General features: G+C 37.6%; 1 protein-coding gene across 1 annotated transcript in view; it reads right to left on the reverse strand.

Moving 5' to 3' along the window:
- The window catches only part of Cntn3 (contactin 3), a 262,761-nt gene that overhangs the window by 20,401 nt on the left and 217,292 nt on the right, over positions 1–25,068 (reverse strand). Inside the window, exons 13-18 of the mRNA XM_028773027.1 lie at positions 15,174–15,291; positions 14,232–14,390; positions 13,977–14,126; positions 12,480–12,550; positions 10,766–11,000; positions 3,282–3,397 (exon numbers count right to left, since the gene is read on the reverse strand). Coding sequence (XP_028628860.1) covers positions 3,282–3,397; positions 10,766–11,000; positions 12,480–12,550; positions 13,977–14,126; positions 14,232–14,390; positions 15,174–15,291 — 849 coding nt within the window. The remainder of the gene's footprint in view (positions 1–3,281; positions 3,398–10,765; positions 11,001–12,479; positions 12,551–13,976; positions 14,127–14,231; positions 14,391–15,173; positions 15,292–25,068) is intronic.

The following is a 25,068-nucleotide window of genomic DNA, read 5'->3' on the forward strand; positions in this document are numbered from 1 at the left end:
TCCTCCTCCCCCTCCCTCTCCCACTCTCTTTATCAATAACATGTTTCGTTTGGCATGAAATCCACTTTTAATAAAAGATAATTTTAGATTGATTCTTCAACAGTTAAATTTATGTATTTAAAAAATTCAGTGCTAGAGATATGACACAGACTGTAAAGGACTCATGTTCCCTACTTAGTACAATCCCCAGAATCTAATGCAAAATGCTGGTGCAGCTGGTATCTGTCATTATTCACTTGTATGTTTAAAGTTCCATGTCATGGAGGCAGAAAGAAGTGAATATCTGGGGCTTACTGGCCAACTAGTCTTTCTGAAATGATGAAGTCTATCTAGGTTGAATGATAAGCCCTGTCTCAAAAATATAGGTTGGAAAGAAATAGTGGAAGGCACTTAACATCAACTTTAGGCCTGTACAAATACATGTATATCAACACACACATACATAAGCAATGTGTCAATGTCACCTGGTACCAATTCCCAACAACCAACACTCTCAAGAGGTTTTGTAAGCCCACATGACCACTCTGGTGTATTCCCTTATTTATTTAAGTATTTCACAAGGTACTTGGGACTTACAATCCTGCATTTTGTTTGTTAGGGCAAAAGCATTTAAGGTTGGCATGCATTTTTGTTTCCTAACTAAAGAGTATAAAGCATACAAGTTTGACTAGTTGTGATTAAAAACAGAGTCCCTTTTCCTGCTCATCTAATGAACATTTTCATTATAGTATATCTGGAGTTCCCGTTCCAAAGCTGAGACAGGTAATATTTGTGACATTTGATTTTACCACTTTAGTTGTACCAGTGCAGAGATGTTCATGGTGAATGGATAATCATTGCTTCATGGTGAATGGATAATCACTACTGAGTGACCACAGGTGTGCACTTCTGGCCGCTGCTAGGGGAGTTTAAAACAATGTTTTTCATCAAGACTCAAATTTTTCCATATTTTCTTTCTCACGACCCTCCAAGACACACAGAACAATCTGCGGACATTTCTTACACTATGGAAAGAATGCTAGAAAGGCAAGTAGGTACCAGGCCAGGTGACTCATGTCTTCTTGAGTTTCATCAAGCTCCCTTAAAATAGCAAAGCTCAGGACTCAAGTGTCTGCTTGAGACTGTTGTAACAAAACTGACGAGTTAATTAGTTTAATTAACTAGTTAATCAGTTCCCTAAGACCTAGTTCCCAGGTGTTTCTTATTATCATGAGCGAGATATGCCACCTTGTTCAACTTCTTGAGAGCACAATGCTTATGAACGTGCTCACACACAGCTGCGCCTGGTTTTACCTTCACTGCTTTCCAGCCGAGCTCTTGCTTGCAGCCCACACAGCTTCTCTGTTGTCACAGTTTTCTGACCTGTGGGAGCTGCTGCTGCTGCTGCCTTATGGCCTCCTGCTTACAACCACTTCACAGAACTAGATGCCTGGACTCCGACACTCTTTCTCTGGGCCCCCTTTATCCTCTATTTCCCTTTCCTTGAATGAGTGTCTCTCATTTCTGGTTTGATCTCTCTATAGCAAAACCTGTTCTTATGCTTAACCATAAAAGGAGCAGAGGATGGCCTTATCTGGCATCAATGAGAGGAGAGGCCTTTGGTCCTGTGAAGGCTCGATGCCCCAGTGTAGGGGAATGCCAGAGGCAAGAGTGGGTGGGTGGGTGGGGGAGCACCCTCATAGAAGCAGGGAGAGGAGGAATGGGATAGGTTTTGTACAGGGGAAACTGGGAATGGGGATATTTGAAATGTAAATAAATAAAATCTCAAAAACATAAGAATTGGAAAAGTGTCACTTTTCTGATATATACTAAAAATGTACATTGCCTATGTATTTTCATGCAGTGGTTTTAAGAATAGTTCACAGAACTCATGGTTACTGATAACTCTGGGGCAATTCTCCAGAAGTGGCCTCTGGCCTATGTCTTGAGCATCATTGTTCTGGTGCCTGTCCTTTCTCTAATTCACTTGTTCCTATTTTTTTAAGTCAAGCCTTGTTTTGCTACAAGGAATGAAAACCACCAGGAGCTGTTCAAATAAAAAGATACTTTAATGAGAAGAAGGGCAAAGTGAAAAAGAATCTCAAGGCTGCTTGAGATTCAGGTAGCTTTTAAATGATTCTGCTGTTTTGTTCTTTTTTTTTTTTTTTTTTTTTTTTTGGATTTTGAGACAGGGTTTCTCTGTGTAGTCCTAGCTGTCCTGGAACTCACTCTGTAGACCAGGATGGCCTCGAACTCAGAAATCTGCCTGCCTCTGCCTCCCAAGTGCTGGGATTAAAGGAGTGTGCCACCACTTCCTGGCTGTTTTGTTCTTTTAAAAGTTCTACAAGTTCTTGCTTGGATTATCCTTTACAGTATGATGCAGGAGTTTATCTGCCCCAACTCATCTTCCCTGCTTTTCCCATCTTGCCTGTACTGTTACCTTGCAAATATGAAGTACATTGTGGAGCAGACACAGCACCTGCTAGAATGTCTACACAACTTACTAATATAGGTCAGATAAGCCCCCAGCTGACTGTTGTACATTTCTTATATCAGTTAACTAAGATCACGTGACTACCCTGGGACACTCACCAGTGGTTGGACTGAAAAGTAGAAGAGGAAGCAGCTATATGGAGCTAACATGTCCATGTAAGGCTGTCTGAATCACCCAGTCTCTCACATGCTGATATTTCTCCGTGTTTATTTACTTTCCCTTTAACTTCCTGGTGAACCTTTCTTACCAGTTTGGACTCTACCAAATGGCATTCCCTTATCCACTCAAACATTTCTTGTCTTGCTGACTTATTTTGACTTTCATTTAATTTGGTCTTGAGCTATCTTCTCTTTAAATAGTTCTTCATATTTCACCAAATACAGAGGTCAGCGCAAATGAGAGTTATGTTCCAGACAGATAAATACTCTAGAGACTAAAAGAGAATCTTATGACATAACAAGAACACCAAGAAAATAAATCAGAAAGTACAGTTGGGGGAATATGCTTTCCTGATGAGAAAATAATTATATAAACTTGATACTCCAGTTCAGTCTCACTGTTATTATTTTAGTAACCCATGTAAAAGATTTGCGTTACATGACCTTCCATCATATTTACTCGATGAGTTTTCTCCACCCAACTGGTTATTTTTATCTACTTTGCATAGTTAAATAATAAGATGGGCCAATGAATCTGCCCTTAAGAAAACTTCAGCTAAAGATAGTATTTATCTAAGATTTTGATGATAAGAATTTAAAATGGCAGAAAGTAGTAGCAATTAAAGAGACATTAATTGTAAAGCAATTACCTCATAGCCAAGTAAATGTCCATTGCTCAACTTCCAGGGAATTGTGTTCCATGAAACTTCAATTTCTGAGGAAGACAGACTATGGGCATAGATATGAGATGGGGCGACTGTAGGCTCTGTTCAGAAACAACAACAACAACAACAACAAAAGGGTTACAATGACAATGTTGGCTATTAGTTGACAAATCATCTGAAATTGTATTTTTTTTTCAAATTCCAATTCAATTTTTTGAGACAGGATATTTCTATGTAGTCCTAGCTGACCTGGTATTCTTTAGGTGATCTAGGCAGACCTAGCACTAAGAAAAATCATGCTGCCTTGGTTCTCGAGAACAATGATTATAAGAACGTACCACATAACCTTTATATTAAAGGCTGAAATTCTTTTTTTTGGGCTAATTTCCTATTTCTTTTATTAAATTGATTTTTTTTATCAGTAAAGGAGAAGTTACAGCCTTTTATTAATTTGTTTGAAAACAAGAAATTTAGAAATAATTAATATAACATATAAATCTAAATAGAGTAGAAAATATCTTGCTTGAAACCAAGCAAAAGGAAAAGTACTTGATTAATAAATCAAAGTTATCACAAGACAGAAAAAAAGAAAGCAAAACAAATCAACCAGGTAAACTTTTAGTGAGACATCTAGGAGGGACAAAGACACAGCGGTCAGGGGTTTTGGTCTCAACAGTCACTCTTCTTTGAAAAGATTAAGTATGTGATGGTCACCTTCGTCTTCTTTTAAATGAGTGCTTTTTTTTTAAATTGGATATTTTATTTACATTTCATATGTTGTCCCCTTACCCCATCCCCCACCCACCCGGGAACCCCCTATCCCCTTACCCCTCCTCCTTCTTCTCTGTGGATGTAACCCCTACCTAACCCCCCCACTCCCACTTTCCCACCCTCAAAATTCCCAACCCCTGGGGCGTCCAGCCTTCATGAGGTCAAGGATCTCATTTTCCACCTATGCCCAGCAGGGCCCTCCACTCTTACATATTCAGCTGAAGCCCTGGATCCCTCCATAAGTGCTCCGAGGCTGGTGGTTTAGACCCTGGGAGCTGTGGTTGGTTGGTATTGTTGTTCTCCTCATGGTGCCACAAACTCTTTCAGCTCCTTCAGTCCTCACTCTAACTCCTCCATTGAGAACCCCATGATCAGTTCAATGGCTAGTTGTGAGCATCTGCCTCTGAATATGCCAGACTCTTGAAGGCCTCTGAGGATTCATCCATATCAGGCTCTTATCAGCATGTACTTCCTGACTTCCACATCAGCATCTACCTTTGGTGACTGCACATGGGATGGATACTCAGGTGGAAAGGTCTTCAAATGGCCCCTCCTTCAGTTTCTGTCCCTCACTTTGTCTCCATATTTGCTCCCTTGAGTATTTTGTTGCTCCTTCTAAGAAGAACTGAATCACCCCCACTTGGTCTTCCTTTTTTTATGAGCTTCATGTGGCCTGTGAGTTGCATCTTGGGCATTTCAAGGTTCTGGGCTAATATCCGATAATCAGTGAGTGAATACCATGTGTGTTCTTTTGTGATTGGCTTACTTCACTCAGGATGATGATTTCTAGTTCCATCCATTTACCTAGGAAACTCTCGAATTCATTGTTTTTAATAGCTGAGTAATACTCCATTGTGTAAATATACCACATTTTTTGAATCCATTCCTCATTTGAAGGACATCTGGGTTCTTTCCAGCTCCTGGCTATTATAAATAAGGCTGCTATGAACATAGTTGAGCATATGTCCTTGTTATATGTTCGAGCATCTTCTGGGTATATGCCTAGGAGTAGTATAGCTGGATACTCAGGTCATGCTATGTCCAATTATCTGAGGAAGCGCCACACTGATTTCCAAAGTGGTTGCACCATCTTGCAGTCCCACCAACAATGGAGGAGTGTTCCTCTTTCTCCACACCCTCACCAGCATCTACTATCACCTGACTTTTTAATCTTAAATCAGTAGCCTTCCTCTACATGAAAGATAAACAGATTGAAAAAGAAATTAGGGAAATGACACCCTTCACAATAGTTGCAAATAATATGAAATACCTTGGTGTGAATCTAACCAAGCAAGTGAAAGACCTGTACGACAAGAACTTCAAGTCCCTGAAGAAAGAAATCGAAGAAGATCTCAGAAGATGGAAAGATCTCCCATGCTCATGGATTGGCAGGATTAATATAATAAAAATGGCCATCTTGCCAAAAGCAATCTACAGATTCAATGCAATCCCCATTAAAATCCCAACTCAATTCTTCACAGAGTTAGAAAAGGAAATTCTCAAATTCATATGGAATAACAAAAAACCCAGGATAGCGAAAACTATTCTCAACAATAAAAGAACTTCTGGAGGAATCACCATCCCTGACCTCAAGCTGTACTACAGAGCAACAGTGATAAAAACTACCTGGTATTGGTACAGAGACAGGCAGGAAGATCAATGGAATAGAATTGAAGACCCAGAAATGAACCCACACTCCTATGGTCACTTGATCTTTGACAAAGGAGCTAAAACTGTCCAGTGGAAAAAGGACAGCATTTTCAACAAATGGTGCTGGTTCAACTGGAGGACAACATGTAGAAGAATGAAAATTGATCCATTCTTATCTCCTTGTACAAAGCTCAAGTCTAAGTGGGTAAAGGACCTCCGCATAAAACCAGATACATTGAAACTAATAGAAGAGAAGGTGGGGAAGAGCCTCGAATACTTGGGCACAGGGGAAAAGTTCCTGAACAGAACACCAATGGCATATGCTCTAAGATCAAGAATTGACAAATGGGACTTCATAAAATTGCAAAGTTTCTGTAAGGCAAAGGACACTGTCAATAGGACAAAACAACAACCAACAAATTGGGAAAAGATCTTTACCAATCCTACATCTGAGAGAGGGCTAATATCCAATATATACAAAGAACTCAAGAAATTGGACTCCAGACAACCAAATAACCCTATTAAAAAATGGGGTATAGAGCTTAACAAAGAATTTTCAACAGAAGAAACTAGAATGGCTGAGAAGCACCTAAAGAAATGTTCAGTGTCCTTAGTCATCATGGAAATGCAAATCAAAACAACCCTGAGATTCCATCTCACACCAGGCTGAAACTCTTTAAATAATGATAATGATAATAATAATAACAACAATAAACGTTGATCAGGAGAAGAGCTCTATTTTTCTTTAAAAACATTTAAAACTATTTACCATGGCCTAAAAACATAGATGATAATTTTCGGCTTAAGAAAAGGTGATATCATAGTTATTAAGTTTTCTATACCTAATTGCCAAGCAACATATGTACCCATCCCCTGGACTTATTTGTTAATGTCTTTTTTCTTCAATCTATCATTTTGTTCTCTTCATCCTGTCTTTGTTTACTTCCCATTCATCCTACATCAACTGCTTAGGAACTTCTATATATGTAAATGCTACTGACATATTATCATGCCAAACACAGGTCAAGGTCAAGTGAAGTCAAGGCCATTAACTAATAAGTATGGAGTGAGTGCCTTTTCTAGTTTAGGTCCAACAGAAGCAGAGATTTAAATGAGATAGACTGCAAATGCTGTCAACGGAATGTGTAGATTTGTACATGTTGTTACACTGAATATCTTCTTTGTAATACATAATCTTGGACTTTATAGGGTTCACAGAGATTTTCCTTTCCCAGGATACTGCTTTCTAGCAGAAATGTCTTCTCTCCAACATTAATCTCTGTATTAATGATCCTGATTATTGATCATGGCTACATGAGGCAGAAATAGAGTCAGGGTTTAAGGATGGTCTCAGAGACTTACAGGGTTGGGACAGAAACACTTACTACCAATCCAACACTGACAATCTAGAGCATCAGATCATTTTCTGAGCCCACTTGATTGTGCTTTATTTACTGGGGAGGTGTACTGATTGGATTTTGCTTTGCCTCAGTGAGGTGCTACAGCATATTTCTTGCATATAGCTTGTCTTTTATAAAGCAAACCAGAATTGTGTTTGTTGTTTGAACAGAAAGCAGTTTTACTATGTTGCAAATCAGACAATAACAGTAACAGCAAAGGGGATGTGACCCTTAGTTTCTGGAAAATGTGGATGGATATAGACATTAGAATCTTTCATTTGAAAATATTTTTGTAACTGTCTTGATTCCTCCTTATTAATAGAAAATGAAAATGTAAGACTAGATCTGAGAAGTCTTACTAAAACTGCCTATATTGGAACTTTTAACTTTGAACCAGGTATTATAATTTACTCTCAGGTCTGAAAGGTAGGGGAAACAACATGCTAGAAGTCCAGAATGGGTAAGGCAAAAGTCCCCTGGGTGAAATTTTTTTCTCATTTACTATATTTTTTTTAGCAAAATCATTCACATCTTTCATCAAGATTCCATTTTTTTCATTTGTAAATGAAGACTAATGATAATTGATCCTATGCACCAATCTTTATTTGAAAATTCAGGTTGGTAATGCCTGGCAGGTAGTGGGCATTCCATCTACCATGGTAACTTCTGCTCTTTTTATGAGGTAGAACTTGTTAATATGGTTACTATTCAGTTGACAATATCTCAAATGGCAAGTGTGCTTGATTCTCCTAACTCCATTATCATTTTCTTAAGAGGGCTTGAAGGAAGATATTATTTTTCTATTTCTTGAGGGGGTGGGTATACAAGAAGGACTGAGCAAATTCCAAGTGAAGTATGTGAGTGTCTAAAACAGTCAAAGTCACCCTTCAAAGATACACACTCTACATCTCTTAAATGTCAAACTCCTGGTTCTTATTATTCATCATGCTCCTGTCCTTTGCTGAGGCCATAGGAAACACAGCTTACAACTCTGGGCCAGGCTAGTTTTATTGGGTTGATTAATTTTTTATACCAAGAAGAAAAATGAGCTTTGTAAAGTGATGCTATCCCATGGCAAGATGAAATTCAGGGTGGAAATACCTCATGAAGAGTTTTAACTAAATATTATGATCTGTAACTATCCAGTGAGTCTTAACACTGTAAAGTGTGGTTGATCGTTATGACCCACACTGGTAATCTAACAACAGCTCTGACGACTGTTCCTTTGAAAACAATTTATATCTGTAACATCACAAAGAACTTTCAAGACTTTAATTTTTAAAATAAATATATATATTTTTAAATAATGCAATGCTACAGATTTGGAAAAATGGCTTAACTAACCCCACATCTGACAGAGGGGAAATATCCAGAATATATAAAGAACTCAAGAAGTTTACCTCCAAAATCCAAATAACCCAATTAAAAAAAATGGAGTCCAGAGATGAACAGAGAATTCACAACAGAAGAATCTAGAATGGCTGAGCAGCATTTAAAGAAATGTTCAGAGTCCTTAGTCATCAAAGAAATGTAAATCAAAATGATCCTGAGATTCTACCTCATGCCAACCAGAATGGTTAAGATCAAAAACTCAAGGTGACAACATGTTCTGTCAAGGATGTAAAGGAAGAGAAACACTCCTCCATTGCTGATAGGGTTGTAAGCTGGTACAGCTGCTTTGGAAGTCAATCTGGCAGTTCTTCAGAAAACAGGAAATAGTTCATTCTAAAGAGCCAGCTATACCACTCTTGGGCATATACCAAAAAGACACCCAACTGTACCACAAGGACACATATTCTACCATGTCAATAGCAGTCTTATATGTAAGAGCCAGAAGAAATATCCCTCAACCAAAGAATGGATACAGAAAATGTGGTTCATTTACACAACGGAATACTATTAAGCTATTAAAAACAAAGACATCATGAGTTTTGAAGGCAAATGGATGGAACTAGAAAATATCATCCTAAGTGAGGTAACTCAGACCCAAAAGGACATGCATGCTATATACTCACTGATAAGTGGATATTAGCCTCAAAGTGCAGAGTACCTGAGATACAACTCACAGACAATAAGAAATGTAACAAGCAGAAAGGCCCAAGTGAGGATGCTTCAATCCCACTTAGAAAGGGCAAGGAAATAATCACAGGAATTAGAGGGAGTGAGGAACCTGGGTGAGAGAGAGGAGGAGAAAAGGGGAATACGATCAGAAAAGGGGGGAGGATAGAAGAGTATCACAGAGAGCCAAGAGAATAAATGAAAATAAGCATCTTGGCAGTGAGAGGTGTGGGGGACCCTCTAGAAAGTGCCAGAGACCCAGGAGGTGAGAGACTCTCATGACTTATTGGGGATAACATTAGCCAAAATGTCCAACATTGGGGACAAGAAACTAAGAGTCCACCTCCATTAGATAGACAGGGCCTCAAATGGAGGGACTGGGTAACTAACATATAGTCAAAATTTCTGACCCAGAATTGTTCTTGTCTAATATCCTGTCCAGCAGGGCATTAAACAAGGATCTGGGGAGGTCACCTGAAAGAGAGCAGGGAAACGCGCAAAGACACAAAGAATGGCAATTTGTCTATAGTCAGATCAAATTGCTAATTTTACTTTTTCCACACAGGGGTTATATACTCAAAAAGGCAGGATGTGGGGAAGGGGATGACACAGGAATTTAGGTGTTCAGGGGGAGTACAGATATCTTCCAGAACAGAATGTCAGCTGGGTGAAGGTTCAGGGATAGATTTCTATGACTCCACCCATGATTCACTTGTCCTTATCTAAGTTGGTACTATCCACCAAGGCTACCTATCTACAAGGTTTATGACTATTCAGCCTGGCAATTTTCCACCAAAGCTGCTTGTTTACAATACCTTCTAGTCATCTGTTTCAGTGTTTTTCCACAGAGACCCAAGACTTTGTGTTAGCAGGCATGTATGTCAGGCCTATTGCTGATTTTAGGGCTATGGCTGATTTTAGGCCTTCAGTGTATAAGCAAAGCTGCCCCTGACAGTCTAAAAGAAATGCTGGGACAAAAATGGAGAAGAGACTGAAGGAAAGGAGGTCCAATGACTGGCCCAATCTGGGATCCATCTCATGAGGGGGTCACAAAGGCCTGACACTATTATTGATGCCATGGTGTGCTTATAGACAGGAGCCTAGCATAGTTTGTCCTCTGAGAGGCCAGCAGCTGACTGACAAAGACACAGACACTTATATGCAACCATTGGGGACCCTTAGGGTTGACTTAGGTGAAGGATTGAAGAAGTTGAAAGGGAGGATGATCCCATAGGAAGAATAGCATTCTCAACTAACCCAGTCCCCAGGGAGCTCCCAGAGACTGAACCACCCAGGAACATACATGGGCTGGTCCAATGCCCCTGGCACATATATAGCACTGGTTTGGTCTCAGTGGGAGAAGATGTGCTTAATTCTGGAGAGAGTTGAGGCCCCAGGGAAGTGGGGAGGGTATGGTGGGGGAGGAGCACCCTCTCAGAGGCAAGGGGGAGGAAGAAAGAGATGAGGAATTTTGGGAGGGGGACTGAGACAGGGGCAATGACTGGGATGTAAATAAATTAAAAAACATAAACAAAGACAAAAACGATACATCTATGGGGTTGGAACTGAAACCTTTGTATTTTTCCATACCTTCCTCTGCAGAGAAGACAGTTGTCACTGGGCTAAAGGGTCCTTCACCTTTGTTATTGTAAACACCCACTTTAACTTCATATGGCGAAAAGGGCACGATGCTTTCATTCCTAAAGACGTATCTTGGGTTATCTGGGGATGTTACCACTGTCTGGATCCAAGTAGTAACCCCAAGTGGACGGAAAGCAACCACATATCCAAACCCTCCTCCATTCTGTAGTTCTTCAGGGACTGGCTACAAAGAAAAGACATTAAATCATCCTCATGCATAAGGCCAGAGCAGGAAAAAAAATGATAGACACATCATTTATGGACTTGAAAGTCATTAAATAGTGATCTATAAGGAAGTGATCAGATGTATCTTTAAAATGAGAAAAGCACCATGGGACAGTCAGCCTAGCTTCTCTTAAACAGGCATACATTAATCATTCACAGGCTTCCAGGTAATGAACTTGCATCATCTTTGATTATTCAGATATTAGAATATAATTTGGTTTAAATCTGAGTTTCTAGTAACATACACTATCATTCAAGCAAACCTATTAATTTAAGACAGATAAAAACAATCAAATTGATAAATGTTAATTGTATAGAAAGGGTCATACTTGGATACTATGACAGTAGAATAATTACAGAGAAAAAAGGAAGTTAATAAGATGCACTAAATTTAAAGCTGCATGTGATTAAGTAAAAAATTCTAGTTATACTCCACCATGGGAAAATGGCATTTTACTTGTTAACATCTGCAAATTATAGATAATTTAGCTATAGTGTCTTTTAAGTGTTAAATTCATTGTTATAGTATTTTCGAATTGTGACATGAACTAGTGGCTCTGGCAGTAGTGCTGGTCACATTGTTTCTGTTAGTTGTAGTTCTGACAGCATTCATTGGTAGCTCTGGTACTGGTGAGGGAGCTAGCAGCATTGGTGCTATAACAGCATCGATGGTGGTACTGATGGTCAGTACTACAACTACCGGAGCCACTAGAAGCATCCTCAGTAACACCTAGCACCTAGCAACATCTGCATTACCACCAAGACTATCAGCACTACTATCGATGCCAGCATCAGTACTACCCTCATCACCATCAACACTATCACCACTGATGCTACCAGCACAGCCTGTGCTATGGACGTTATCTGTGACACCAACAGTACTATCACTATCAACCTCAGCACTAGCACCACAAGAATCTCTAAAATCATCAGGAGCATCAGTGTCAACACTACCACCAGCACAGATAGTATGAGCCATTCATACTCTCAGAACCATCAACACCATCACCAACATCAGTTCAGCACCAGGTCCTTGTCCTGTGATTAGCACCAGACTCAACAAGTCCCCAAACACAAGCATCATTAGTGACATCAAGAGCAACAATAGTAGCCCCTTCAGTAACATGATTAATGGCTCCACACTTCCACCTGGGCACACCACCAGTACTAGAACACTCAAATTAGCAACAGTGCTTGTCTTATCATCAGTAGCACCATTTATCAATACTAATTAGCCTGTACTAATGACACTAGTATGTCACAAGAATCAGCACCAATACAGGCATCGGTGCTACCAGTATCTATGCCAGCACCAGTTACTACCACTAACAAAAGCAGCAGCAGCACCACCACTGTTGTCATTATCACATTGATTTAGGCTGTGATGATTGGATGAAGAGAAATACCCTGATGGGAAAGATGTTGCCCAGACACTTACATCCCAGGTTATCACTAGTTCAGATCGGCTTCCACCTCCTCCGCTGACCTCAGAAGGTGCGACTTCTGGAGCTAGGTAGGTCAGAGACACAGAGACAAAACGTTCATTTGGTAGTATATGAAAGAAGACTCATTTAGTTATTTGCAATATCATTGAGTTTTGTCATTGACACATTATAAACACATTATACAGATGCATGTGTATATGAATATTTCTGATCTCATTAGTAAAATAATCAAAACTATATTCATATACATTTATAAAACATTTTGGCAAAGTCATCAAATTATATTAGTTACATGAAATCCTAGACAATTCAGAAATCTCTGTAATAGTAAGAAAATCTATAACCCAAACAAAAGCTACTTCATCATTAGGGTCACAGAAATATGAGAAAGGTGACTGCTCAGGACACACAGGGAATCAGGATAGCAGGGATTCTTCCAGATTGGGAAGGAAGTGTTAGCATGGTACAGGCTCTGAAAAGAGCCACATAGACTGGAACCTTCAGGTCCTGCTAGGAAGTGTTCTTGATAAAACTCCCACAGATGTTAGCTTTCTTGCTTATGCTCAGAACTTTTTGGTTAATAAATCCTAAGATGAAACTAGAATCTAAATTCTGTGGCATGCCTTTGTAATGCACACAGCTGTATTTGCTGGATGCATGACAGATGGACCCTACATATACATTGTATGAACAAATACAGATGAGAGCAGGTACACATGACACCTGTTCCCCACAATACCAAAAACATTTAGGTGTGTACTGTCTTGAGGAAAAAAGGTGTTATTAAAACTGTGCAAATATATTCCATGCCTCCTTTGACTCAATACCTTAAGTGATATGTATCACAAGCCTCATTTTAATCAATACCACTGATTCTGGAAAGGGAAGCCTTAACACCCCACCCCCACAGGAGTTTCCCTAAACAAACAGAAGGTTTTTCCTGCTAATTTTGAGTTTTGATGATACCATATTTCTAGAAATTATTATGAAAGTAGTCTTATGACACATGTTCATTGTTGGCTCATATAAATTCTCATATGATGTTTTTATAATATAACACTTATGGGGCTGGAATAGACTACTCATCTATTGCTTACGTACATTTGCTGGGTATGGTAGCAGAATGAGTTTTTGCAGCATCATAGTTCTCAGTGGTATTATCAGACCAATTTTTCCGTGCTTCTTGTAAATGAAAACAGTGTTTGTTCTGCTAATGTGTGATAGTAATTATAACCTTAAGTGACAAAAACATATTCACTCAACAACACTAATGATTGTCTATGACTGGCTGAACTCTTGGAAATGTCACACTGCATCAGAATCTCTTAGGTGTTTCTTTTGATAAATGCCATATGCAAAGACTGCCATTAGAAAGATCATTAATGTGACAATCGATTATTGAAACATGAGTGGCTGGGAGACCAGAGCTAATAGAAATACACACCCTTGTAAATCTATTAACCCATTACTCAGAAAACAAAAGCACTAACCTGCCTCTTCAGTCCTTACTTTTTCTGAGGGTAAACTGGGCTCTCCACCTCCGATTTTGTTACTGGCTACAATGCGAAATTCATATTCCACCCATGGGTTTAACTCCACGACAGTAGCTGTATGTGTCTTGCCATCAATGACCTCAGGAACTACAAGAAGGTTAGATGGTTCAGAAGGTAAGAGACTGCTGACTCCAGCGCTCAGTTGACACATATTTTTCTAAGTAGCTGCCCTTCATCTCCCACCTACTTTACCTGTTCTGACAGTTTGCCAGCCCACAGAGAAAGGCGTCCTAGCCTGGACTGCATATGATATAACTGGGCTGTGACTGTCAGTGCCTTCTGTCCAAGAGAGCTGGGCTGTTGTGTCTGTAATTTCATCTACCTTTACATTTTCCGGTGGTCCAGGTGAACCTAACAGAGACAAGAACACAGAGCACATCCTATAAATGCCGTCATCTTCTACCAAAAAGGCTCATGTTATTACTTTAATATCTCCAACTGATCCCACTTTCAAAAGCACTTAAAGGGAAGAGGCCATTTAACTGGCAATAAAGCTACCACTTTTTTGCATGATCCCACTGTTATATGTGAGACCGGGATGGGAAGCCGTGAGTCACAATACTATATGCTGACAGGTGGCAGTTCATCTACTTACATCTATTCAGCACTCTCCCTGTACCTTTCAAAATTCAGTATCCCCTGAACTTTTCTCATGTCACTGTCCTCTGCTTCGGCTGGGATGCCTTACTGTGAAACACATCTTAGCTTGCTACCTCAATGTATTTTATTCTGTGAAAGACTTTGGACATTTGATTTTCAGCCTAAGAGTGAATCAGTAACCTAGATGACAACCAAGTTGGTGAATTTTCCCATCACTCTGGAGAATGCCTCTTCTTGTGGAGACAGACACACGTGAGACACATTCTCTTCCCTATTAGATACATTTGCTGAATTAATGACATGCTCAAAAACACATTGGCTTGGCAGCAGCTACGGAATGCCAATTACATCAAGTCCTATTTGAAGGGAAGAGTTGAGGCTTTTATTTCTTTGAATGAACACATTTTTATTGTCATACCCTCTGGCTGATGGGTGTCAGAGATATTCTTGAATAGTATCTTGCTATGATTTTCCTCCAGTAAGGAATGCTCGTGGACACTATTGTTAGACAGCATAGGAGGAATTCTTACTTACCTCTCACTATTAGCTCAGCTGCAGATGAAACGCTGTCCACCCCTGTCTGTACCATACATACATACTTCCCGCTGTGTTTCAGTTGAATGTTTCTGATCATTAAATCACCAGATGAACTCTGTTGGGGAAACAGGTAATGAAACAATATTACATTTAAAAGCACAATGGATATTGAAGGTGAGGCAACCCATGTTCAGAGAAAACAAGGTGGTAAGCAGTCAGGAGACTGAAATCGTAGGTTGCATGGAAACTAAGACAAGTTCAAAACCATGCATGGCAGCAGGTATATTTCTATATGGATATAAAGCATTTCTCTGGGTATTTATGGTTTCAAATATAAATGAAGGTAGAGATTATAGTTTAAGATTCTATTTGCTTCCACCAGTCGACACTTCTTTTTATATCCACTGCTTAGCACCAGCTCAGTTTCCTCTCTGGTTGCAACCCTCCTGCAATTATCTGCCTGAGAAGAGGAGGAAGCATTTGGGTACCTAGTGGGAGATAAATACAGCATGGCAGGGGGGATTACCACGGTTGAAACATTTTTCTTTCTCCACATATTGGAGCTTAAAAGACTAAAGTCGTCTAATTCCTTTAAAAGCTACAGAATTTAGAGCAAGGAAATATGAATCCCCTCAAAGAGAGAAAGAGAGAGAAAGAGAAAGAGAGAGAGAGAGAGAGAGAGAGAGGGAGAGAGAGAGAGAGAGAGAGAGGAGAAAGAGAGAGAGAGAGAGAGAGAGACAAAATTAAAACACTTTAGACCTTATAAATAACAATTTTTCCAGAAGACATTTGTTGGCATCCCCTGATACCAATTAATGGAACAAATGTGAATCGAAATGCTCAACTTTAAAAGGTCCTCATTTAAGGAGACTATAAATTCACATTCATAAAATGACTAAGAGTGGATCAGTTTCCCACATTAGTGGAAATAAAGGCTGACATATGAGTATCTGGAAGATGAAGTCCTTTGAAAATGATCCTCACTTCCAACCCAGGAGAAGGGAAGGGCCAGTGTTTATCTTATTAATTAAAAGGAGCTTTACTCTTGCATCTCTAGAATTTGTGGCAAGAGAGACTCAAATGTTCTGATTTTAGGTAGTTCCCTGAAACCCTGTTCCGGCTAATATTTTTCATATTGCTCCCCATCCTTACATCTGTTAATGGGCTGTGTATTCTCCACTGGTTGGATCATATGGCTTTAGATGGGATTTCTGGGGTATTGGGAGAAGCAGCTGCCAGGTGATTAATGGCTATAATTAAATTATAATCCAGAAACTGTTCAGTTTGCACATTTTACTCTCATTCAGTTGAATAGTTTTGTTTTCCTCCCTCCCTCTCTTCTCCTCTAAAATTGTTTCCCCAGGAGAAGACCATCCTTGCATGCTGACCTTTACAAACTCCTCTGGTTTTATGAGCTCTGCATACTCACAGGAGGGTAGTAATCATCTCCATAGAAATTTCATCTTTTCAACAAAGCCTGGTGAGTGATGAATGCCACCAAGGCACTGGGTGAGGACTCTATTCTTCTCTGTCTTTACTTTCTTATTTTGAAATAGTCAGGTTAGAGAGAATTTAGCTGAACTTTTCTACTTAGTCATCTGGATCTAGCTTTTAGACACCCTGGCTGTTGTTGGCTCTAGAATGAGTAAGGAAGAGACTAGAGTTGGGAATTTGAACTTCTGTTGACTTTTGGAACTACTAAATAAAAAATGAGAAGTAGCCAAGTTTGAGCATAAAACAAAACCAAATAATGATAAAACATTTTGCCAAAGAAATACAGTTAGATTCATCTGCAGAAGATATATAATAATTTAAAAAAATAAATTGTGTTTTAAAGATTTCTTTATTTTTATTTTATGTGTATGAGTGTTTGGCATACATATACTTATGTGTACTGTATGCGTTGTCTGTGGAAGCCACAACATTTTGGAGCTGGAACTGGAATTATAAATACCTGTGAGCTGCCAGGTGGATGCTGAAAACTGAATTGGTGTCCTTTGAAGTAACAGCAAGTTTTTGTTTAAGACTCCTAAAGCATTGCTTTAGTCCCTAAAACTATTGATCATTTTGTTCTACAAAACAGAGCAAAAGAGGCAGCTAAATGTGTAGACAATGGGAGTCATTTAGTATTTTTCTCACAACTGTCATAGATTAAGTGGAGGATTCTTTAATTGAAAGAGAAAATTTTGCAAAAATTAAGAGGAATCTTCATCTTAGTTTTATTCATTTCAGTAAAATCTATTTTTACTGTTCCTTTTCTGATATTTTTTTCCCTACCTATGGGTTATTGTTTAACACATTTCAGGAAATAGGAAATAAGTGAAATTCTTTTTTTTTTTTTAACAAAACTACACACACCACTTCTTACTTCAGAGTCACTGAAAGACAGAGTGATGTCTAACGTAGTCTCTGCTTTCTGAGACATATACTTAAGTCAGACTCACAAGGTACAGACGTGGAACAAGCTATGTTTATAAGTTACAATATACAATACAGGTGAAATAAAACCATGCTGCACACATCATGTGCAGACAAATACAAATAACAGAGACACTTACAAGACCTGCTGCAAATATAGAATGAAAGCTATTGCTGAAGGGACAAGGAATCTACATAGTGCCTTCTTGGACCACTTCAAATATTAACTAACAGAGTTATATGTATAATCTATTTCTCATTAATTCCACTTCTTATTCTGTGCCCCCAAGAAATGCATGTGAGTATCCAGCAAAGGATATTTACAGGGAAAACAAAGAAACCCAGTGTTCATATGTAAACCTTAGCTAATAAAGGTTATAGATTACTTACTTAATGAAATACTATCCGGCCAAAAATAAAAGAACTACATATATTTATAATGTGTATATGTATATATTGATATGGTTGAATCTAAAAAATACAAATCTGAGACACTAGATAAAGCTCTTATTACATGGGAGGAGTAGATTATTATTGCCTTAAGGGGACACTTGTCTTTTGCTTTTGTTACATTTCTAGCACTAAGGGGTAGAATGAATTTGGCATCTCGTATCTCAGTACAAACTACACCACTCAATCACATTCATAGTTTATTAATTAATTAATCAATTGAGAAAATGTTGATACATACCATAGACTGGCATGGAATTTGCAATTCTACTGCCTTAGCCTATGAAAAATCTCAGAGTATAGGCCTGTCCTCTCAATAGAAAGCTAGAATGAAGGACCATGGGAATAATCTGGATGAAAGCCATGTCCTGTTGTTGAGTTCAGTTCTGGTTATATGAGAGAGTTGATCTTGTGAAAGGAAATTGGGTTTCACACTTTGGAAGAGAAATGATGTCTGTCAAAAGATAGGATTATATATCATTATGCATCTACGTGCTCATCTTTCAATGAAACCATAGGCCAATGTATAGCAACACTTTAGTTTCTAACTCTAATTTCCTCATAATACATAATATTTAATAATCAAAAATTTAAGTCAAGATGCTAGTCTCATATCCCAAGACTTCTAAGTAAGATATAATAACTTGCAGAGATGCCAAAAATACAAAAAAACAGCAACAACAAAAGGAATTTTCTAAGGTAATTTAACATATACCAAAGTGAATCTTTTTTCTATCAGTTTGACCCTTGTAGAGAGTACAGTTGTTGAGTTACTAAATGAAAGGAATAATATAAGAATGTTTGGGAAAGTATAAGTAAAATTAGTCAAAATTCAGCAAAACTGAACTTCATAGACTATTTCTCAAGATATTTATCAAATGCTGTATCATATTAGAGAATATATTGAAGCATGTTGGTTATTTTCTAAAGGAATAGTATACAGGCTGCTTGCAGCATTAGATAGCAGTGAATACAGTACAACATAAATTCATAAACTTAAGAACTCATGAAATTGCTACTGCTAATTGTCTCGTAACTTGTTCATGCATTTCTTAAGAGTGCACTCTACACAGATGACAGTGCTATGTTCTAATTTCCAGACCATCTGATGACTTCAGAACTTGCATGTGCAAGTTCTGTTGTTTGTGACTCAGTAGGTGAAACAATGATTATTAATGTTATTTTAACATATTAGAGAAAACTATAGATTTCTAGTATTGTTTATCAATCGGAAATTTTCTTAATTGATTATTAAAGGAACGTCACACCTGGGGCACGCCTCATACATCACTGATTGTCCTTTATCTGTAGCAACAGAACCTCATGCTGCATTGACAATGAGCATGAGGAAGAACCCAGACTTGCTGTCTATTTACTTTTGAAATAGTCCGCAGAATAAAAATATAGTCTCTTGTATAGCATTCTTTTTACTTTTGTGTATTTTTAAAGTTGAAGTCTAGTCCAAATTAATCAAGAAATTTACTATAAGGCTAGATACATTGAATCTCATATGAGAGAGTAGGGTATAGTCTTGATACAGGAAAAGACATTCTGAAAAGAACACCAATGGAACACACTTTAAGAATAACAATAAACAAATGGGATATCATGAAACTGAAAATCTGTATGGCAGAGGACACCACCATTCAGACAAAACAGTTGGCTATATAATGAAAAAAATTTTTTTACAAAATACACATCTGATAGAGGACTAATATCTAAAATGTTTAAAGAGCTGAAAAAAATGAACATCAGAAAAAATACTTAATTACAAAACAAGAAACAGATAAACATAGTTCTCAAAGGTGAGAATACAAATAGCTGAGAAACACTTGAAGCATTCAACAACTTTATTCATCAAGGAAACACAGACAAAATCTACTTTGGAATTTCATCTTATCCTAGTCAGAATGCTAAGATCAATAAAAAAGTGACAGCTCATGCTAGTGTGGATGTAGGGAACACTCATCCATTGCAAGTACAGAGTTGGACAGTCAATATGCCAATCAGTGTGGTTGTTCCTCAGGAAGCTGTGAAGAAATCTACCTCAAGATTCATTTACATCACTCTTGGGCATTTGTGTAAAGGACTCTATATCCTAGTACAAAGACACTTGTTCAACTGTGTTCATTATCTAGCATTCTTTAAGGATAGTATGGCTTCTACTGTATTTCAATGTAGTCAGAACCCCACTCCCCAAATAAACAATTACAGATGAAGGAAGAGTGTTCAATGAAAAGGAGAATGATGATTATAGTTTTGTTTAGGCAAATAGTGTGTTTAATTTTGTAGGGAATTACTGGAAGCTCTCAAGAACTAATTTGAGGTGTCATTGTATGTAAAATCATGCTGCCAAATTTGGTGCATAAGAAGGACTGTATGTATCATAATGACAAAAAAGAATGAGCTAAAAATATGACTCTCTTCTCAAAACATATTTTGTTTAAGTGAGAGTTCATACTATTGTAAAAGTTAGCTGCATGATAACATATTTCATAGTAGAAAATTAAAACCATTTCCAAACAGTGAGTTTATGAAGCAGCATGGGAGGAACAGATATAATAGAGGTTTTAAAAACATAGAAATCTAAATTATATTTTTCTTTCCAGTTGTGTTAAAGAAAATTTAAAACCTACAGAAGGAAATTTGAAGAATCCTGTGGTTAATGTAAAATTCTTTGTTTGGCCAAAGGATATTAGCAGTGATATTACAAATATGGGTCAACTTGTCATTTTTAATAGCAAATGTGATGAAAATATAGTATTCTTTTTTTCTTTTTATAATTTATTTTTCCTCAAATCGTAATTCATTCACACAGGGATTATAAACACAGAAAGGCAGGATGTGGGGAAGGGAATGACACTGGAGTGTGGGTGATCAGGGAGAACACAGATATCATCAGAACCTGGTATCGGCTGGGTGAAGGTTCAGGGGACAAGTCACTATGACTCTGCCTACGACTCGCTTGTCTTTATCTAAGTTGGTATTGTCTGCCCAGGCTACCTATTTACAAGGTCTGTGACTACTCAGACTTGTAAATTTCCACAAAAGCTGCCTGTTTACATTAGCTTATAGCCATCTGTTTCAATGTTTTTTCACTGAGACCCAAGACTTGGTGTTAGTATACATTTATGACAGGCCTATTTCTGATTTTAGGCCTATGGCTGATTTTAGGCTTTCAGTGTGTAAGCAGGGCTGCCCTTGACATCTCCTCCCTTCTCTAAGTATAGAAGGGCTGTGGCAATTCTAAGCTTGCTAAGGCGAGGATAGAGGCCTGACCTCCAGTATTTAAAGGGGACCTTGTAATGGCTTCAGTCCCCATGTCATTGTCCAGTGAGGCATGAGGGCCATACCCATCCCGATGTCTTTTTCTTGGAGAGGAGATACTTTTGACATCAACCCCTATGCAGTCAGGCTTGTCCCTTCAGGGAACCCAGACAGATATTTTTATCTTTTAATTATATTCCCTTGCAGTGCTTAGCCTCGCAGCCTAAGCAAGAATTCAGATCGCCTGACAGAGGGCTTTAAATGATACACCTAAGCTAGGAGAATTACACAAAGAACTAAAAATATAATCAAGTAATTTTCTTTGTCCACTGTTAATATATCTGGTGTGCTGGCCATAGTAAGTAAAAAGAGAAGGAAAAATGTAATTGCTGTCCCCAAAACATATTTAATAAAGAATAACTGAATAATTATGGGATATGCCAAGAAAAGTTAGCCACAAAAGCCTCAGAAACAAATAAAGTCATGCAAATCACCACTAAGTCTGTGAATTTAATAAGAGCAAAGAGATTGATCACCAATTCCAGGAAATCCTTAAAATATTAGAAATAAATGAATAAGTTGAGAAATATTGTTGAAAAGATTTTAAGATTTGCCACATCACAGTACTAAATTATTGATGACATCTTCTGAATTGAAATACAATTATACCTTCTTTCTTCTTCCCCTTCCTTTCTCAAGCATGTCCTATGTGGCTTCCCACAAACCCTTCACATGCCTTTTTCTACCTCTTTCAAGTTGGTAGCTTTTACTTTGATTATTATTATATGGTATTTCTCTCTCTCTCTCTCTCTCTCTCTCTCTCTCTCTCTCTCTCTCTCTCTCCCTCCCTCCCTCCCTCCCTCCCTCTCTCTGTATATAGAAATTTTGCTGAGTTTTTATTTGTGCATATATGCCTTCAGGGCTAACCACTCTTCATTTGACAACTAACAAGAGAGTTTTCTTCTTCCTCGAGATGCTACTACTCCTTCTGCCAGCAATCTTTAGCTGCCTGTAGTTTCTGAGTGGGGCTCTATTTGAAAATTACCGTTGCACATTAGTTAATTATTTAAGTTAATTAAACAAGCATTTTAAGTTGAAAGACAACTAATCATATAACATTTCAAATTTTAAGTGTTCCTAATGAAACTGAAATTTAGAGTAAACTCAATTAAAGCAAACTCTTTTATGCATATTGAGAAGGTAAACACTGGCTTATGAAGGGTCGAAGATACGTACCTTTATTTTTGATTATGATAGAAATAGTTTCTAAACAGATTTCAAGAATTTTTGAGAGATACTTTAATATACTTGAGCTCCACGTTAGAGTTTACATAAGTCTGTTATGTCCTCGTTTGAATAAAGCTTCAATCTGACATTCAGCTTAAAGAAATATTTGCTTATGTCTCTTTACTCTTTACTTGTACAGGATTTGTCTTTGCAGAAGATACAGTCCTCATTTTGTGGTCATGCTTTATTCATGCTGCCATTGTTTTCTGTCAGCACCTACGATGAACTGTGTTTAAAGAACTGAGAGCAAAATCAGAATCAAAATACAAATGAGAAACTTGAGAACCCACTGAGAACTGCAAACACTAGCATTGAACCAGACATTGATGCATTTATTTTCACTTACAGTGCCAAGCATCCTCCTACTTTTGCATTGCCCTATTCTTTTACTATTTTAATAAGACACTTAAAAAATATTGATATTTTATTCCTTAAACATATCTTTTTTATTAGATATTATAATCCTAGATTTGCTCTGTGAGTTTAAGAAGTTTTGCATATACAGCTTTTCATAAAATAAGATTATTTTGTGAAGATATTTTACTAATCCGTGATGGTGGATAGAAAATTTTCTACAGATTTTTATTGTTTTTTAGCTTTCACTATTGCTTGCATACTCAATGTATAGATCATATAATTCTTATTTATCCAATATAGTTATAGAGACCAAAAGAGACCATGATATGGTATATTGGATAACTAAATAAAACAACACTGGACTAATAACCTTGCAATAAATTCATAGGAACACTAATGTTATTTGAGTAGTCTGTATGATTCTGTCCTCTTGTTTTCGAAACTCATAGTTTCCCCTTCATAATCAAATAGCAGGAGTCAGTCATGTCAAACTTTCATTTGCCTCACCCCCATCCTCATTCTCCTTAAAATTTCTCTGTCCAAGCTCAGCAGTGGATTTCTTGGTTTTCTAGAAATAAAGTGATTTCTCAAAATTGCTAGTTATAGGCTTACACAAATAAGGAAACTAAGAGAGGCAAGGTCTATTCCAATGATTGACAGAGAAGCTTAAGGCATCAGAGAACCTTCTGTAATTCATACAGTTTTGAGTTTCTTCTTATAGGTACTGTATTATAAAAATAAGGGAACTTTAAAAATGTTTAAGCAACTACCATCACAATTGAGTTATTTGAGATACAATCCTGAATGGGACAAACAGTCCTTAGATGTATGTAGCTGACAGCTAGTGGCCAGGGAGTAATCAAAATGACTACATGAATTGGTGTAAAACTGTGGTGTAAGAAAGGTTACATCATGCAGAAAGAATCTATACTTTTCTGATGTTTGTTTCTCAACTGACAACAGAGCTAAACTTTGTAAAAAAAAAAAAGGCAAATGTTTTCTAGGAAAAGCTCTACCTCAGGGCACATAGATATGTGCAAAACCCAAGGCATTTAAGGGAACAACCTATTGGAATGAATCACAAAGACAAAGGTATCTGAATAAATCTGCAGCAAAAGCATGCCAGAGTATAACACTGTGCAAGTTAACAGCATCCAGGCTTGACATCAAAGCATCAAACTGATAGGTACAGGAATCAACTAAGAGACTTGTGATTAGTTATTCCTTCTAGGAAGTTAGCAAACACTTTCCCTATAATAGGTAGCACAATCCAGCAATAGATGTGAACTATAGCTGATGTCAAGTTTATCTTTACATGTGTAATAATAGTATTTTTTCTCTTTGGGGTGCTTATATTTATTTCTAAGTTTTGTTCCAATCCCTCCTCTCTCACTTCCTTTTTTTTCTTTTTTTCCAATTTTCATGGTGGTGAAGTTAAAATCAGGGTCTTTTAAGGCTTAGCATGCATTCTGCCAGGGAGATACAACCCTAACCTCTAGGACCACTTTCAATTATTTGGATAATTATATATTTTCCCCCAAATGAACACTGTTATTTCCTGAACATATTACCAGTATAGTCATAAATGGGTTTAGAAGCAAAATGAGCAATTGAGCAATGGGGAACTTATATACATAAAATAAATAAATCATTAAATAAAGAAATTTTAAGAAAATAAGAAACAGAAGAGAAGAAAATAATTAGCTTCCTTCTGTTTTAGATAATGAAGATAATAAAAATTTTGATGTAACTTAAAAAAAGAAAATCACACACTTATCACAAAGAAGAATAGTACATGAAGTGATAGCCCATATCAGGTAAAACATACACCGTTACTACTAATGACAGAGTAGCTAAAAATTACATTATTGGTCTGCCATATGCTAAGAATTGAGGTATAATATACAATTTGGAACTGGAGGTACTTCATAATATGGCCAGTGAGGCACAAACTTTGAATATAACATATTATCAGCATAACCTATTTCCTTAGGAAGCACTCTAGATGGTAATGTGAGTCCAAGGCTTCCAAGGAAGAAATTTTCCAGTTTAAGGAGGAAGTAACCTTCGGACATCTATTTTTAGAAGGCTAGATTGAGTAATGGCTTTCTCT

Source organism: Grammomys surdaster, unplaced genomic scaffold, assembly GCF_004785775.1.
Source record: "Grammomys surdaster isolate TR1022 unplaced genomic scaffold, NIH_TR_1.0 220, whole genome shotgun sequence".
Taxonomy (NCBI): domain Eukaryota; kingdom Metazoa; phylum Chordata; class Mammalia; order Rodentia; family Muridae; genus Grammomys; species Grammomys surdaster.